The sequence below is a fragment of the Delphinus delphis genome, chromosome 7 (assembly GCF_949987515.2).
Source record: "Delphinus delphis chromosome 7, mDelDel1.2, whole genome shotgun sequence".
NCBI classification, from domain to species: Eukaryota; Metazoa; Chordata; class Mammalia; order Artiodactyla; family Delphinidae; genus Delphinus; species Delphinus delphis.
Window position 1 is genome coordinate 111,888,251 of NC_082689.1, and position 18,859 is coordinate 111,907,109.

General features: G+C 44.1%; 1 protein-coding gene across 2 annotated transcripts in view; it reads left to right on the plus strand.

The window, feature by feature from the left end:
- Positions 1–18,859, plus strand: part of FAM168B (family with sequence similarity 168 member B) — a 38,304-nt gene continuing 19,445 nt past the window's right edge. The window contains exons 1-3 of one of the 2 annotated variants that reach the window (XM_060017018.1): positions 1–248; positions 7,003–7,083; positions 15,612–15,695. In XM_060017018.1, coding sequence (XP_059873001.1) covers positions 7,014–7,083; positions 15,612–15,695 — 154 coding nt within the window. In that variant the 5' untranslated portion in view covers positions 1–248; positions 7,003–7,013. Of the gene's footprint in view, positions 249–313; positions 433–7,002; positions 7,084–15,611; positions 15,696–18,859 lie in introns of those variants that run through there. The other variant, XM_060017020.1, reaches the window with a different exon arrangement.

Genomic DNA, 18,859 nt, shown 5'->3' on the forward strand with positions numbered 1-18,859 from the left:
AAGTGAGGTTGGAGCTCGGCAGCTGCGCAGCGTTGGCGGGGAGCGCGGGCTGCGAAGAGGCGGACCGGACCGAGCGGGGCGAGCGGGAACGCGGGCCGGGGAGGCGGCGGCGGCAACCAGGGCCTCGCGGCTCAGCCCCGCATCGGAGCAGGCCTCCGCGGCGCGCGCCCCTCGCCGAGCCCGACCCCCGAGCCCGCCCCGGGCCGGCGAGCGCTGGTCATCGAGGCCCAGGCCGCCGCCGCGGCGCGGTAAGTGCGGGCGGGGCACTCGAGGGGCTCGGCGGAGGCTTGCGCTGCCGGAAGTGCGGCGCTTTGTGCGGCCGACTTGGGCGGCGCCAAGGTCGGGCCCGCGGCGGTGCTTTGTCCCGCGCTGGGCCGGGCGGACTGGTGAGGCCCGAGGGAGGCGGAGCTGGGCGACCGGGCGCTAGGGCAGGTGCGGCGTGGGCGGCGGGGACGCTGCCTGGGGGCCGGTGAGAGGGGCATTCGTTGCACAAGAATGTTCTCTGGGTCTTTTTAAGGTCCTGGTGATCAGATCAGGAAAATGAACAAGAAATGGGGAAGCAGTGGGGTGGTGTTTCTGTAACTTAGGTTTAAGGTTCTTAGGATTTTCATCATTTCCAGTGTGTAAACTATTCAACTTTGTCTACTCACAGAGTAAACATTATTCCATTTGACTGGCAAAAGCTTAGCTTGAACGGGTTCAGTGTTTTCTTCAGAAAGGACGTGTCGTGGCCCATTCTGGGTTAACTTTGAGAGAGAAATGCGCCTTTACAACGTACCCCCAAACGGGGTCGTCGTCTTTTATAGTGTATATAAGCATGTGTCTAATGGGTTGTATGAGTTAATGCTTCATTAAAGTCATACATAAAAGTATTTTGTAGTGTTTTGCCAAGCAAAACAATTTTTTAAATGAAAAGCTTTGTCTAGTTTCCTCTCAAGTTCTCAAATCATCCTTGTGTAATATCAGATGATTTTTTCAAATAGTCTATGAAAAACTTGACAGTAATAGTAGGGACACATTTTAGAACTTTGGTAAATAAGTAGTGGGTTATTTTTGCTTTGACAGCCAAGAATTGAACAATTAAAGGCTAATTTTTCTACTGTTGAAGGTACTGTGCTGCACACTGCGAAGTTTTTTTTTTGTCTCTTTTAAGCTTTATAAATCGGGCTTGCTTTAGTACGAGTGTTCACATAGTTACTTTTATTTAGTCGCGCTTGTGACTAAATGCAGGCTTTAAGAGTTGGAGACTGTAGGCTTCCTCTAGGTTCTGTGCTGCAGTCACTGGACAGGCCGAGCAGGTAGCGTCCCCTCTTCCTGTCTCCAGCCCTTGGGAATAGTGGAAAGATTGGGCTGTGTGTAAGGCAAGTGCCTGCAACCCAGGAGGAAGGAGGAAGCACCATCTGCTGCTGTTGCTATTACTGCCTCTGCCCTCCTATCAGGCCCTGATATACTTGTTAGGATTTTTAGTTAGTATTCTGCTCTACAACTGCTTTTCAGTTCATTTCTATTTTAAGGTTAGACAGAATTGTGATGTCAAAATTATTTGAATTTTCAAACATGGGGAAAAGGTGTAGGGTAATGCCACAGAGGTAGAGGATTAGAAGTATTAAAAAAGAAAACAAGTGCAATTAAAGAATATTTTAAGTTTTTTTTAGGTTCTGTAGTTTACAGGCAAATTTTTGTCTACCAGACTTGTTTTATGTAAACAGCTTCTTTTCCTGGATCAGTTCAGAGCAATTTTAAAGCAACAGTACACCAGTGTACTAGAGTTAATGGTTACTTTTCTTGTGTCTGTGTTCCACTTTATGTCTGTATCACTGAAGTCTCTCCAGTTGTTCTGTGCAGAAAAATGTGAATTTTGCAATAGATTGCAAACCTTGATAGTGAAGGTAGAGTTTGGGGGAGTTTAGAATTTTATCTTATTATATATTCTTGATGTTATCAGATGTTACCGAGAATTTCCAGTTTAGATTGTATTAAAGGGATTTATCTTGTATGTTGCTGAGAGAGAATTTAAGCCCCTCGACATTAGTTTTCTTGATATGAAATACTAAGACAAGGCCTTTCAAGTTTTAGAATTACTATTTCGTGTGGGAACTTTGTTTAGGTCATGGTGTATTTTGAGACTAGAGAAAGTAGTACAGTGATGGGTCTTATATGGGTCTTTCCCTCTGATTATTATTGGATTTTCAAATTGAGAAATTTTTGCTGTCATCTTCTTTTTTAAAGGTAAATCTGAGGCTTAACTTATTTTGCTGCAGGTGTCAAACCACCCATAGGGATTCTGACATTTGAGTCATTACAAATGAGAAACTTAAGAAAAAAAAGTGATACCCTTAGGATCTAGCCTTGGCATCGTGATCTTCCGCCCACACCGAATCAGACTGGGAAATCGGTGGTTTTTGGGTGGCCAGTGGCACTAGAATCCAGGCAGAGTGGTGATGGTGGGTTTTTTCCTTAATTTTTCATTATTTAAAAAGTATAAAAATACAGCGTACAGCCATATACCCAATATCTCAATCCCTTTTATGTAGAAATACTGTAAATTACGACTTCATGTCATTTTTATCCTTACATAGTTTAATATGTACTTCTAAAAATTGATGCATCTTTACATAACCAAAATACTGTTATCACATGTAACAAAATTAATGTTTGTTTAATGCCATTTGATACCTAGCCCATATTCATTTGTATCCTCAAATCCTTAAAATAACCTTTCTACAGTTTTTTCTGTCTTAAAACAAGGATCCAAACAAAAGTGTTTTATAGCCTTTATTAAGTCTGTCTTAATCTAGGACTATCCTTCTCTCCACCTTCCACCTTTTCCCAGACCATTGACTTAGTGAAGAAACTGGACCCCCTTGTCCTCTAGAATGCCCTCCTTTTGGCTTTGTCTGCTTGCTTCATGGTGTTCTGCATATTCCTCTAACTCCTGCCCTTTTTTGTAACCTGGGAGGTAGATGTATAGGCTGCATTGGATTCAGATTTTAGTGTTTTAGTCGCAGTACACCTCAGATGATGCAGAGTAATTCCATCATATGAGGATGCAGATAGTAAGTAGTTTGACTGTTAGTGATATTAAGATTGGTCAGTGGGTTCAGCGTTCATATCCACTAATCAATAACAGGTATGTTTCAACAATTCTGAATTAGATTTTAAATAAATGTCTCAACTTCATATTTATTGCTACGAAGAGTCCTGTATTTTCCATTGGACAGTTCTTTTATTAAAGAACATTCAGGAAATGTTTATGAGCTATCTCTGGACCAAGCACTAGTGAGATGCAGAGGGACGGGGCTGAATAAGATATTTTCCCTGCCCTTGAGGCTCACAGTCTTTGGGGAATCTCTCATCATATGAACAAGTAATTTAAAAAGCTGTATGACAGTTGTTCATAGAAGTTGTACAAACATTTTCTTTTGTTAATCCTGTTATATTTTTAACCTATAATTTTAAATTATGACTTCTTAATCACTTTAGGAAATAGTTATTATTAGCCTCTTGGGAAGTATAAGTGCTTTCAGGAAACGTAACTTCTGGTTAGTTTGGAACTTATGGTATTTAGAATTCAAATGCAATTTTATACATTTTTTAGTGGAAAATGTGGAGTAGGATTGTATTGCTGTTTTAGATGTAAGTCAGGTCATGAAAGGAGAGCCTTGTGGTATTCAGTGCTTCATTGGAGTTGTCTGCAGTTCCTGGCTGTTATGAATAATGCTGTTATAAACTTTCATGTACAGGTTTTTGTATGGATGTATGTTTTCACTTGTCTTGGGTATATACCTAGGAGTGGATTTGCCAGGTCAAATGGTAATTCCTGTGTTTAACTGCTACGCTATGCTGTTCATCAGCTTCATGGCCTACCAGGTGACATCTCCTGCTCAGCCCCACATTTAAGGGTCTCCACATGGTTTCAGTCTCACCTATGTCTCCATAATCATCTTTGCTGATTCCCTACATGTAGCCTAATCTCCAACAAGCCCAGTTGTAGTGTCCCTAAAGAGTGCATCTTGCATTTTCTAATTTCTGTGGCATTTCAAGATCCTACCTGTTTAGAGCTTATTGGAAACAGTACCTCCGTAATCCAAGTTATTCCTGACCGTTCCTTTCTTCCTCCTTGAATTTTTGCTCTCCTCACTCAACCCTCAGAACACTGTATTCCTTTATGGCACTTAACACCCTTTGGCCTGAATCACCATTATTTATGTCTTCTGTCTTACAGGCCTGTGTTGTCCAGTATAGTAGCCATCACCTACATGTGACTGTTCATTTAAAATTAAAGTTAAACATGTAGTTCCTTGGTCGTGCTAGCCATATTTCAGGTGTTCAGTAGCCATTAGTGACTACTCTGTGTGGACAGATCAGACATACATTTCCATCTTCACAGAAAGTTCTGTTGGACAATACTTTTCTAGATTGTAAACTCAGAGCAGGGACTGCGACTTTTTCTCCCCTGTGGCCTTTGCGTAGTGCTTTACTTATCTTGAATTCAATTAAGAAAATGAAATTAGATCCTGGCACAGAATAGAGAAATAGAGTTTCGGGAAGTATTCACTTCTCCAGAGATGAGAGTCGAACCAGAGAAGTAGATGAAATATGTGAAGACCTCCACATCCTTATGTTGTAGGTCCACCAAAAATGGGTTAAAAGTACAGGAAAATGGGGATTGGCAGTTACCAATTTGTTTATTCTTTTTTTTTTTTTTTTTTTTTTTTTTTTTTGCGGTACGCGGGCCTCTCACTCTTGTGGCCTCTCCCGTTGTGGAGCACAGGCTCCGGATGCGCAGGCTTAGCGGCCATGACTCACGGGCCCAGCCTCTCCACGGCATGTGGGATCTTCCCGGACCGGGGCACGAACCCGTGTCCCCTGCATCGGCAGGTGGACTCTCAACCACTGCGCCACAGGGAAGCCCACCAATTTGTTTATTCTTAAACTGTGGTGTAAAATACAATTGATTCTCATGTCTACTTCCTATGCCTTCCTATCCTTGTTTCTTTGTAGTCTGTTCTGTAGATCTGCATTGTCCAGGGTGGTAGCCTCTAGCCACACGTGACTATTTAGATTTAGATTGAAGTTAAATAAACTAAGAAATTGGATCCTGTTCTAACCACATTTTTCAGGTGCTCAGTGTTTACTTGTAGCTAACGGATGGTATATTGGACAGCACAGAGAACATCTTCATCCTTGTAGAAAGTACTGTTGCACAGCACTGATCTAGACTTCTCTCTTAGCTGTGGTTCTGGATGTCATGGCTTCAAAAAGTATCTCTGCCTTTGGTTTGGAAGTTAAAGAAATAAGATAATTACTTAGGTAATGAGTATCAATATCAATCACTGATATCTCCAATTTATTTCGACTTTAGAACTTGTTACAAAGGCTAAGGACTTGACCAGGTGTAGTTTCTACTGAACTGCTTGGTTGTAAATATTCTGAGTCAGGTGAGCTGAAAATATGAAGTGGTTTGTTTTTGCATTTTGCCTTTGTAATGGAATTTGATACCTAGAGTGTTTTGAGGTGCATGTGTTTTTCAGAAAGTCAGCAGGTAGTTGCACCTTTTTGTGTGTAAGACATTGTTATTGGGGCTGAAGTTACTGCAAATAGGGCTAAGTTCCAGTTCCCTATCTACATTCTAGCTGAGGATGTGGTGGGGAAGGCAGACACTAAAGCAAATACATGTACATTTTATGTTTTTCTTTTGTTTCTTTTCTTTTTTTTTGGCCATGCCACACAACTTGCAGGATCTCAGTTCCCCAAACAGGGATTGAACCCCGGCCACGGCAGTGAAAGTCCAGAATCCTAAGCACTATGCCACCAGGGAACTGCCTGTTTTTCTTTTTAAATAGACTTTTTTTTAAAGAGCAGTTTTAGGTTCACAGCAAAACTGAGCAGAAAGTGCAGAGTTCCCATATACCTGTTCCCCCCACCATTGCTGTTTTATTTTTAAATTTAAGATCCCCATTGTCCTTACTGCCACGTAAGTCAGGGAATACTGAATAGTCTTAATTTAGCTCACACTTTAAGAATACACTGGGTGACAAAAAATTCAGAGGATGGGATAAAACTATGGTTGTAGCTGTGCAAGTTCTTGAACTTTTCAGGCAAAAAAGGTTGGGAATTGGGCTTCCCTGGTGGCTCAGTGGTTGAGAGTCTGCCTGCCGACACAGGGGACACAGGTTCATGCCCCGCCCCGGTCTGGGAAGATCCCACATGCCGTGGAGCGGCTGGGCCCGTGAGCCATGGCCGCTGAGCCTGCACGTCCGGAGCCTGTGCTCCGCAACGGGAGAGGCCACACAGTGAGAGGCCCGCGTACAGCAAAAAAAAAAAAAAAAGGTTGGGAATTATAGAATGGGTTAATAGAGTTGCTGGGCTGTGCTAATTTGTCTTTTTTTAGGAAATAGACATATATTTAACCTAAGTTATTTCAGAAATAGACAACAGTGCAAAGCGAACACTAAACCATCCCATCTAGAGGCAATCACTGTTCATATTGTAATTTCCTCCCAGACTTTTTTTCTGTTTGTGCTAGAGGTGCACATGCCCATATGTGTAGGTGCAAATTTGGGAGCATACTGCATTATAGTATTGTACTGTTTTTTCCCCCAGTTACCATGATATCAATCTGTATTTTTAAACACTTTAAAAAGCAGCTGCATGCTATTTCATGCTCTGGATAGATCTGGTTAAGACTGTTCTCTGTTATAAGGACATTTAGATTATTTATAGATATTTTTTCACAGTTTTAAGCAGGGACACAGAGAACACTTTTTTCCCTTAGCTTCTGATGGACCGAAGAGAGTTATAAAGGAAAGCCTGTGGTGTCCTGGTGGGCACCCATTAGGACTTTGGCGTTCCTTTTCTGTTCTCTGTTGGTTGGCAGCAGCATGAAATGCCTCGTTTTATTATATACTAGAGAAAGGACTCTTGTTCTTTTGAGACTGATGATGGAGAAAAACCTGAGAACAAAAGTGCTTGGCTAAATCACTTTTTTTCCCTTTTTAGTTCTTGAAATCATGAATCCTGTTTATAGCCCGGGTTCTTCTGGGGTTCCCTATGCAAATGCCAAAGGAATTGGTTATCCAGGTAAGCAAGTAAAATTTTGTTTCCATTATTGAACTTTGAACACGTGGTGAATTTCTGTGTCACTAAGAATGCTTTCGATGGACAAACCCAGCTCAAGTGGCTTAGATAGGGAAGAAAATGTATTGGCTCACGGAATTGAAAAATCAGGAGCTTGGTCTGGCTTTGGTCAAAGGCTGATCTGGTGGCGTCAAGGGTGGGGATTGGCGTCTAGTTTCTCTGCTTCCTGTGCTCAGCTCCGCTTCCTCAGTGTCCTCTCCGTGTGGGTCCCTTTCTGACCATTGTGGTTCTGTGGTGCTCAGCCCCTCCCTTGGCTGTGAGTCTCTTCACCTGGCTCTGGCTCTCATCTTGTTCCTTCCATGCCAGCACCCGGGGCCAGGAGGGGAGTCTACTGATGAATTTAGGCCTGAGTCGTGTTCCCCACTTCACTGAAGTCTGCTAGTCCAACATGGGCTGTGATGGAGGGGGTGAAGCACAATTTGGGGGAATAGGAGTTGGTGGTCAAAAATAGCAAATTGTCGTCCTAATTGAAAGGAATAGTTATTTGTAGTATTACAATTGTGGGTTTAGGTGATATGGTGGAACAGATACTCTTAAAACCCCGTTGCTAAAAACCCCTGGGAAGTTAAATAAAACATTTCAAAAACGTTTAACTGAACTTGCAAGAAAGTAAGAGATTTCTGCTGCTGAATATGAAAACGACAAAAACCAGAGCATTGGGCCATTGAGTTGATGTGCCTGTCCTAGGGGCATTTATTATTTGTGGGTTTTAGCAACCTATCTGGGGACAGAAATTGAGGCCTTTGGCCCTTGTAAGGCTGGGAGTTGGAGTGGGACCCCTCATCAGTCTGATTCCTCCAGAGGGTGATACTCACATTGGAGAGGTAGACTAAACAATCCATGCACTGGCTCCACGGGGAAGTTCAGTTTCTGCTTGGGCTCTGGGAAGGGAGAACCCTTTTCTAAGAATTTGTAACTATTCAGGAATGTTTCAGGCTCTACTTTGAATTACTTGTCCTTCCCAGGAGGTCCATACATCGAGAAACTAACATAAAAAAAGTCTCTAGGCGGCACTATTCCCTGGAGCACCTGACAACAGCAGGTGCAGAACTGCTGTGGAGGCAGATGTTCTCAACCCAGGTTGTGTGGGTTTCCCACAAAGTTCTGCCTGTTAACAAGTCAAAATTATTACAGAACACTGTGATGTTATTCGTCATGTCAGAGTCACCAGTCATGATAGACAGCAGGAACAAAACAGGTAAAAACCATGTCACACAAGCATGTTTAGAATTACTGAAGATGCAAAAGAAAGAATCATATCGAAAAGAACCAGCTGGAACTTAAATGGAAAAAAAAAGGCATTTGAACAAAATTCAAGTTAAGCTGCAGATAAAACACTGCTAAAGGGAGGACCAGAATGCAGTATAAGGAAAGGGGGAAACAGACTGGTTAAGAAATAGAGGTGTTAGGATGAGAAGTTTTGAGGAGAATTAAAAGGTGCAGAAGGACCAAGTAGAGAGACTAGAAGAAAAGGAGTGCCAGAATTTTCCAGAATTGATAAAAGGTGATTTAGTGATAAGGCCTACTGTCTTTAACGAATTAACACTAGTTTAAACAGAAGGCTAAATAGCTGAAGAGAATCCTGTGTAAATCTGAAACCAGGGAATAGGCAAAACCTGATGGTATTAGCATTACCTATAATGAAACATTGGTTGCCTGTCATACCAGTTCTGTGCACTTTTTAAAATTTTATTTTTTAACATCTTTATGGGAGTATAATTGCTTTACAATGGTGTGTTAGTTTCTGCTTTATTACACAGTGAATCAGCTATACATATACATATATCCCCATATCTCCTCCCTCTTGCGTCTCCCTCCCATGTGCACTCTTTTAGGGGTTTTTTTGGTCTTAAAATTACATTTAAAAGAAAATTTCTGCAACTTTAAATGTGTTTAAAATGTTATCGTTTCTTCGTATTTTATCCATTTCTTTATACCTGTCCTAACTATTTTCTTGGTTTTAGTATTTTAGTCTCCTTGACTTTCATAAAACTCTCTAGATCAGCAAGGGTTTAGTGTAGGAACTAGTAACCACTCTAGGTATTTTGAATGGGAGTGGGAGTTAAATAATGTGCCTACAGAATTTTGAGGCTAGCATAACTTCAGTACCAAAAACTAACGAGACATTACAAGGAAAGAAAGTGCTTTTATACCATTTTATACTTTTATACTAGTAAACGGAGAGACTTGTCCATAACTTTCTAAAATTTACATTTAATGGGAAAAAAGAAACACTTCCCAACAACTTCATCTTTTAATTGTAGTAATATGGTAACTGACATATGGTCAGCCCTTCATATCCGTGGATTTTGGGTATTGTGTCCTGGAACCAATACCCCTAGGATACTGAGGAATGACAATAATTGGGTTCATGTGCACCATCTTACTGTTATTTTCTAATTGATAGCACCTGGGTTTTTTGTTTTGTTCACTTTCTTCTTTTGGATTAACCAAGTATTTTTCATTAAATTTTTCCTTTTAATTTTTGAAAAATTCTTTTGCTATTTAGTGATGACTCTAAAGATTACAGCACTTTTTGCTCCCCCTCCCCTCCCCCCTCCCCTCGTCCCCTCCGCTCCCCCTCCTTCCCTCCTCCCTCCACTCCTCCCTCCCCTTCTCCCTCCCCTCCTCCCCCCACTTCTCCCTTCCCTCCTCCCTCCCCTCCTCCCTCCCCTCCTCCCCTCCTCCCTCCTCCCTCCTCCCTCCCCTTCTCCCTCCCCTCCCCCTCCCCTCCTCCTCCCCTCCTCCCCTGCCCCTCCTCCCTCCCCTCCTCCCTCCCCTCCTTCCTCCCCTCCTCCCTCCCCTCCTCCCTCCCCTCCCTCCCCTCCTCCCTCCCCTCCTCCCTCCCCTCCTCCCTCTCCTCCTCCCTCCCCTCCCTCCCCTCCTCCCTCCCCTCCTCCCTCCCCTCCTCCCCCCTCCTCCCTCCCCTCCCTCCCCTCCTCCCTCCCCTCCTCCCTCCCCTCCTCCCTCCCCTCCTCCCTCCCCTCCCTCCCCTCCCTCCCCTCCTCCCTCCCCTCCTCCCTCCCCTCCTCCCTCCCCTCCTCCCTCCCCTCCCTCCCCTCCTCCCTCTCCTCCTCCCTCCCCTCCTCCCCCTCCTCCCTCCCCTCCCTCCCCTCCTCCCTCCCCTCCTCCCTCCCCTCCCTCCCCTCCTTGTCCCTCCCCCCTCCCCCTCCCCTCCCCCTCCTCCCCTCCCCTCCCCCTCCCCTCCCCCTCCTCTCCTCCCCTCCCCCTCCCCCATCTCCCCTCATCCCCTCCCCATCCCCCTCGTCTCCCCCTCCTCCCCTCCCCTCCTCTCCCCTTTTACTGCATGTCTGCTAGCAGTGAATTTTGTTTTAGTTTGTGAAATGTTTTTATTTTGCTTTCATTTTTGGAACATATTTTTGATGAGTCTGTTGGTTTTCTGTGGCTGCTATAACAAATTGCTACAAAGTTTGTGGCTTAAAAACCACAGAAACTTATTCTTTCACAGTTGTGGGAGCCAGAAGTCCAAAATTCAGGTGTTGGCAGGGCCTCATACCCTCTGGAGGCTCGAGGTAAGAATCATTTCTTGCCTCTTGAAGTTTCTGGAAGCTTTCAGCATTCCGTGACATGAATAGCCTTGTGGCAGCATCACTCCGGCTTCTACTTCCATGGTTACATCATCTCCTCCTCGTCTGTGTTTCATATGCAGACACTTGGCGTTGGGTTTAGGCCCCCACTACCCGTAATCCATGATGATCTTATCTGAAGGTCCTTAACTTACGTCTACAAAGACTCTTTTTCCAAATAAGGTAACATTTATAGGTTCCAGGGATTTGATGATGTATCTTCTGGGGGGGGGGGGGCGGGGTTTGCCTACCATACTGAGTATACAGTTTTAGGTTGGCTGTTATTTTCTCTCAGCACTTTAAAGGCAGTTGTATTGTCTTCCCGTTTCTGTCAGAATTATTTTTGTTTCTTTGGAGTTAGTATATCCCTTCCCTCCCCCCGACCCCCGACCCCGCTGCTTTTAAAATATCTTTGTTTTTACTGTGAAATGGCTAGATGTGATTTTCTTTGTGTTTATCTTTGCTTAGTGCTCACAGAGCTGCTTGACTTTGGCTTGATTGTTCAGAGGGCGGTAGAAGGAAGAAATGGGGAGGAAAAAATATCTCCTCTGAAGTGAAGGTAGTTTTTCCAGAAGAGTGGGCTTTAGTCGCACTTTAAGGAGAACACTTTTAAATAGCTTGGAGAGCTCAAAACTGCTGTTTAGGGAACTGAAAGCCAAATGAGCCAAGAACAACATTTAAAGGAAAACCGTGGCACAGCAGCCGGAGGGTGAGGAGTTGTCTCCAGATGGTTCTGAGCACAGGGGTGAAGAAGCAGGGCTCCTCCCAGAGGCACGGAAAGTCTCGGGCATCCGGCTCAGCGGCAGAGGGCAGGGGCTGGGGGGGGGGTTTCTCTCTCAGGGTCTCCCGGGGCACTCACCCCTCCCGGCCCCACCCCACTACTGCCTTCACCCTTCCTCCCTCCACTTGCGAAACCCAGGGGCAGCTTGAGCCTCCAGTGACCCTCTCAGCAGCCCAGATTCTCCCCCAGAGCCTGGCAAGTTCTAGGACTGGAAGCCAGGCTAACAAGGCCGGCGCCAGAGGTGCAGTCGGGCCTGGAAAGAGTGTGTGGCGGGCACTGGAGCCTTAAAGCCCACCCACATCCTTCAAGAGGAGGGAGGAACGCATCTTTCTAACAGTACTTCTCAGGGGTCACCGTGCTCCCCACCCCATGGTGATCCATGCTCACTTGACACAGACCACCTCCTAATTGTCCCCCTCAATTCCGCCCTAAGGGGTCCTCTGACAGGGGTCTGTGACAGCGTGGGTCAAGACCTCTTTAGTCAGCTGAGGCCAGTACTTCAGGGGTCCCTCCAGCCCCCTCCCTGTCGTTGTGGTGTCCCGTCCTCCCCCCCCCATACTTTATCTAATAGAGGAAGGAGTGCAGTCAAAGGACCTGCGAGCCTGTGGGTGAGTTTTAAGCCCGAAAGCCCGAGATGCAATTAAATATTATTGGAACCTACTGTAAGGTGGGGGAGGGGAGGCTAGGAGGCTGCGTCCCACCGCAGTGGGTCCAGCTCTGGGACCCTGCACCCCCGCATCCCCTCCCTTGCTTCCCCGACTTCAGCAGCAGGAGCTCCGCAACCCCACCCAGTCCTTTGCAGCTCCCCCTCCTGGATTCCCTGCCGGATGCACAGGTTGGCCCCTCCCCACCCACTGGCGGAGCACTGGAGGGCAGGGGTTAGACGAGGGACCAAAGGGACCAAAGCTCCCCGCACGGCTCTTCTAAACAGCAGGGGCGGCTTGGAGCAAACCTGAGCTCTAGTTTTCTAAGTCATAAGAAATACACAATTTAAAGACCTTGTTGGCTGACTGTGGTCTGTGTTATCAGTTTATCTTTTTCTATTTCACCCATAAGGTCCTGTGTCTTGCCATTCCTAGTGTTTTTTTCATGGAATGTAATAAACAAGTGTATTAAAAATTATAGGTAATCCGGTTGATATCTTCCTTTGTTAACCACACAGCACGTTGCTTGATCTTTTTTTTCCCCCCAGCTTTACTGAGGTATGATTGATAAATAAAAACCGTATATATTTAGGTTGTACAACATGGGTTTTTTTAAGGTGTATGTGATGATTTAATGTATGTATATGTAGTGAAATGATTACCACGATTAAGTATCTCCAAATATCATCACATTGGGGATTAGGGTTTCAACATGTAAATTTTGGAGGGGACACAGACATATCATGCTCCCAGGCCAACTATGTCCATATATTCTAATTTCGCCTTTGTTGCACGAGGGTATCGGACCCTGAGATGGAGTTAGGAGTTCAGACGTTGTGGGGGTGGGTAACGCTTGTAAGGATCTGGTGGGGTGGAAGCAGTACTGGGTGTGGGAGCCTGACCCGAGTGTGCAGTGTCAGCAGGCTCATTGGGGAGCCCTGGGGCGGCACTGGCAGTTAGAGGAGGCCTCGGCAGGCAGAAGTGGCCCTGCAAAGCCCTGCTGCTGAAGGCTCTCCTCCCACATCCTCCTCCCCACAGCCGAACGGCAGGTTGTTTTCTGGAATCGAGATGCAGGTGGTTGTGGTCACTTGGCTTTGTCAGCTTCTTGATTGTTCCCTGTCGGTTCGCCTTGTTCTTATTTGTATTTTATAATACATAGTACTGCTGCATAACCTTTCATCTTGTGGGGGTTTCCATAGTTTTATTCAACCAGTTCTTTGCATGGGTATGTTGTTTGAAGTCTTTTGCTATTCCAGTAATACTGCAGTTGATAGTGTTTGTGAAAATTATCTTCAGGGTGGATTCCTTGAGGTGGGATTGCCAGTGGAGAGAGTAAATGCAGATGATTTTTTTTTCCTGTTATTCTTTTTAAAAATTTTTATTTTATATCGGAGTATAGTTGATTAACAATGTTGTGTTTCAGGTGTACAGCAAAGTGATTCACTTATACATACACATGTATCTATTCTTTCTCAAATTCTTTTCCCATTTAGGTTATTACAGAATATTGAGCACAGTTCCCTGTGCTATATAGTAGGTCCTTGTTGCTTATCTATTTTAAATATAGCAGCGCGTACGTGTCATCCCAAACTCCCAATCTATCCCTCCCTCCTACCCTTCCCCCCGGCAACCCTAAGTTCTTTCTCTAAGTCTGTGAGTCTGTTTCTGTTTTGTAAATAAGTTCATTTGTATCTTTTTTTTTTTAGATTCCACATATAAGCGATACCACATGATATTTGTCTGAGCGATACCACATGATATTTGTCTTTCTTTGCCTGATTTACTTCACTTAGTATGATAATCTCCGGGTACATCCATGCTACTGTAAATGGCATTATTTCATTCTTTTTAATGGCTGAGTAATACTCTGTTGTAGGTATACCACATCTTCTAACGCAGATGTAATTTTAAAGGTACTGCCGATTTCCCTTCTTGCGTAGGATTTTTACTGCTTTGCACTCCTACCAGAAGGGTGTGAGACTGTTGTTTACCCCACAACCTTGCCAAGAAAGCGTGTCCTCAGCTTTTGGATTTGTGCCAGCCTGAAGTTAGAAATGGTAGTTGGCAGTTCTCTCTGTCCATGTCTTCCGTTTTCTTTTGGGTTTTTGTTTTTTTAACTTTAAAAGTTACTTATATATTAAGTGTACTTTCCCTTTGTCTACATAATTTGCTAGTATATTTCTTGTAGAAAGCTAAGTCTTTTTTACACAGCTAGTGGTATTTAAGTTTTTGTTTTTATGAAGTGATTGGGATTTGGGATCACTTCCAACCTCTTGCAAGAGGGGGAGTCTGGGCAGTGTAGTTTTTAGCTTGCCAGCCCCTGCCTGCCGGAAAGGAGGTAGAGTCGATGTTGGAGGAGACAGTCCATGGTACTCGCCAAGGGGCATTTTCAGGAGGACAGTACTGTGACTGGGAAGATGGACAGGAGTGGGAGGGAGCAGTGGTTCTCAACCATGTTGATTTGGAAACCTGCAGGTTAGAATTTTCTGGAGGGATTACAGCTTCTCACAACCATTTGTGTAGGTAGTAGACTAGCAAACCTGGGTCATCTTGGCTCTGTACCCTGAATGTAGAGAAGGCTCTTTAAGGCCCCATTGTCGCGTGGTGAATGGATCGAGCTGAGAGCTGTGAGGGACGTGGAGCGAATAACTGAGGCCCCTCTCTGGTTTTTTTTTTTTTTTTTTTGCTGTACGCGGGCCTCTCAGTGTTGCGGCCTCTCCCGTTGAGGAGCACAGGCTCCGGACGCGCAGGCTCAGCGGCCATGGCTCACGGGCCCAGCCGCTCCGCGGCATGTGGGATCTTCCCGCACCGGGGCACGAACCCGTGTTCCCCTCATCGGCAGGTGGACGCTCAACCACTGCGCCACCAGGGAAGCCCGCCCCTCTGGCTTTGGCTGAAACACTAACGTCTTTCTTGATGGTTCTGTTGTGTTCACGTGATCAATTAGTGGTTGTAGTTTAGTCTTATTAAGGATTCCTCATTTGTGTTAATAAAGGTCAGGTTGCTTGCAAACGGAATGTGTGATTAGATTTTTCCCAGTTCCATTTGTGTATGGTGCTGGTTAGAGCCCGTTTAGCATGTGAAGCTTGCAACACTCTTATTACTCTTGCTAAGTAATAAATTAGGCGATTAGAATCGAAAATAAAACTGCCAGAAGAATTGAGAGTTTTCTGACTTCAGCTTAGGATATATATTTTTTTTACTTCATTCTAATTCAGTTTCTGTCAAATAAATTTAGAAAGTTGTAAGCATTTATACTCTTAGGTTTAAAAGACTCGTTTATGATTGTGACCCATCACAGCTCTGAGGAGAGGAGACAAGTAGAGACCACCTGCTCAGCACCCATAGCGCTGTTGGGCTCCTGAAGTCAGTCTGGGGGTTGCGGTGAAGAAGCTGAGGACAGCTGGGTCTGTGGGAGCCCTGGTTTTAAAATCACATTGTTTTTTCTTTTTTCTACAGCTGGTTTCCCCATGGGCTATGCAGCAGCAGCTCCTGCCTATTCCCCCAACATGTACCCTGGAGCGAATCCTACCTTCCAAACAGGTAAGCAGGCCATATGTGCTGGGTGGCAAAAGTGCTTTGTCCATGTGGCTGGGGGAGAATGTCAAGTGGATGGATTTTGAGAAGGGTGGTTGTAGAATTGGGATTTGGGGTTGAAATGATTTATTGGTTCATAAAATTAGGCTTCTTAACAAGTACAATAAAAGCTTAATTCTTATTGCACATAAAGCTTTGTATCAGTATATTGCATTTCTGGTGTCCTTCCGCAACACGGATCTTCATTCCATCATAGCTTGTTACAGGTAACTAGTTGTGCCAGAACATGTATGTATTTATGAAATAGTGTTGATTATTAGAAACTAAAGATCATGTTGCCATGTTAATAAGTAGAATTTCCATGTTGCTAACATTTTTAGAGATAACTGATTTCTCTCTAGAACTTGAGCACCTTGATTATGGCTTTAAAAGAAAGTCTTGTTTTCTATGTAAGGTGCATGAGAATAGTTTCCGATTTTAGAAATCAAGTGGTACAATTGAAAGTGGAATTTGTTTGGGTCTGGTCCTTGTAAAGACAGTTTTTTTTAATGGGACTTTCCTCTTTGAGCCTGCATTTTGGTGTTGGCTCATTCCAGGCTTTATTCACCCAGGATGGACTTTGTGATTCTGCTGCAGCAGTGGTGACCTACACTCTGACCTGAAGGCTCAGCCTCACGTGTCTGCCGGGGTGCTTCTTTGTCCCTCGGAACCCCTAGCCTCACATGGTTAACTTGACAGGAGAGGAGACAGCAGCAGTGTCCTTTTCCTGAGTTCTTCCAGTTTGATAATCATAAAATTCTTCCTTCCTTCCTTCCGTGGCCCTTCTGTCCATGACTCGCATTCCATTCCCACTCTGACTGCCTTTGTTCACCCTGTAGCTCACACCCAGAGAAAGACCTTCTTAGCTTGGTCTTCCTGCTCCCAAGCTTTCTCTCCTTGACTTCACGTTCCCTGCACTTACACCAGAGTAATGTTTGCAGTTATGATGGTTTCCCATGACTAAGACACAGTGAAGCCTAGAGTCCCAACTTTAAATCCCTAGCTCTTTGACACATTGACCTGTTCTTTCCAAAAGAGATTTTGTTTTGTTTTTGCATAGCTTTTATTCACACTCTTTCTCCCCCAAGAACTAGAGAACCTGCTACTTTGTGCCATCTTTTGGGATCTGTTATGGAACATCCCTTCCCTGGGACAAGCAGTATTATGTTATTACTCACTAGATTATTTAAGGGCCAAATGGCACCACCATCTCCTTTTGTGAAACATCTCATCTTGTTTAACTTTTTTAAAACAGCTCTCTGGAGGTCTGAATGATGTTCAGTAAACTGCATATATTTAAAGGGTACTTGATATGATGTATGCCACCTTCTCAGTCTAGAGTGAACATATCACTCATCCCCAAAAGTTTTCTCCTGCCCCTTTGTGACCTCACCTAGGCTCCAGGAAATCACTCATCTGTGTTCTCTCACTACAGATCATTTGTAGTTTCTAAAATTTTGTATAAGTGAATCATATTGAATGCCCTTTTTGGGGGACTGGCTTTCATCCAGGATAATTTTTGACATCCATGTTGTAGTGTATATCAGTAGTTCGTTTCTTATTATTGTTGGGTAGTATTGCATTGTACAGAAATAGCACAAATTGCTTACCCATTCACTGGCTGATGAACATTGGGACTGTGTACAGTCTGAGGCTGTTACACATGAAACCGCTGTGAATACTTGTGTACATTCTTTATGTGGACATACCCTTCCATTTCTCTTGAGTAAATACAGAGGAGTGGAGTGGCTGGCTCTTAAGGCAAGCGTATGTTTAACTTTGTAAGAAGCTGCCACACTCTTCCAAAGGAGTTGTGCTATTTTATGTTCCCACCAGCGGTGGAAGAGAGTTCAGTTTCCTTTATATCTTTGCTAATACATGATATAGTCATTCTTTTTAATTTCAGCCATCCTAGTGAATATGTAGTGATATCTTACTGTAGTTTTAATTTGAACTTATCTAATGACTAATAATGTTGAACATCTTTTCGTGTGCCTGTTTGCCACTTGTGTGTCTTTGGTTAAGTGTTTGTGTACATCCTTTTCTGCCTGTCAGTTTTTAAGTTTTTTTTTTATTGTTGGGTTTGAGAATTCTTTATTAGATATATGATTTGCAAATATATTTTCATAGTCTGTGGCTCTTCACAGTGTCTTTAAAAGAGCAAGAGTTTTTAAATTTAATGAAGTTCACTTTATCATCTTGTTCTTTTATGAATCACGGTTTTGGTATCGTTTCTAAGAAATCTTTGCCTAACCCAGCATCACAAAGGTTTTCTCCTAGAAGTTTTATAATTTTAGGTTTTACATTTAGGTTTATGACCTATTTTGGATTAATTTTTCTGTATGGTGGTAGGAATGGATTGAAGTTTATGTTTGCATAAGTATTAGTTGTTTTTTACTGTATGTGATCATGCTGCAGACAACCATAAAATGTCACTGTTCTAGAATTCTCCAGCGTAGCTCACTTGTACTCATTTTCTCTATGGAGTACAAATTGATGTAAAAATGTACTAAAAGCTTCCGACTTTCTTATTCTTTTACAAAAAGAGCCTCAGGTTTATTTGAGGCTGGTGAAGCCGTTTTCCTTGCCCAGGGTGTGAAGTGCTCCCCTGAAGGGAAAGTTTGGTGTTTATCGGGCTGGTGCTGGTGTCTGATAGTTTCCTCCTCTGGCCCACCTGTAGAACAGGTGCCATTCCTCTTCTCTCGCGTGTTTCCTTTCTTGTAGGGAGATGGGCCCTTTCTTGCCTCTTTTCCAAGACTGCTCTCAAGCTGTTCCTCTAACCCAGAAGCTGGGGCGGGCAGGTGGGAGTAGTGGTCTTGGTGGGAACAGTGGCTGCCAAGAGGGCCTGCCTTGTTGAAAGGGGTGTCGTCCACTGATGGGTGCTGGATAGTGGTCGGCTGCCACACTGCTCGCCCAGCATTGCCAGATCTTCAGATTTTTAGGAGAAGCTGGGAATAAAGATGTATGTGAAATTTGTGAATGAAAAAGATAAAAGGCACTTGGAAGGTCCTGCCGGTGTCGTGCAAGTGCTTGCAGCCACCTGATCTGAGTCTAGGCTACAGCTGTGCTCCCTTCTTTTTCTGGGATCCTCAGCATTTTCATAGCTTGAATTTTTTTTTTTTTTAACATCT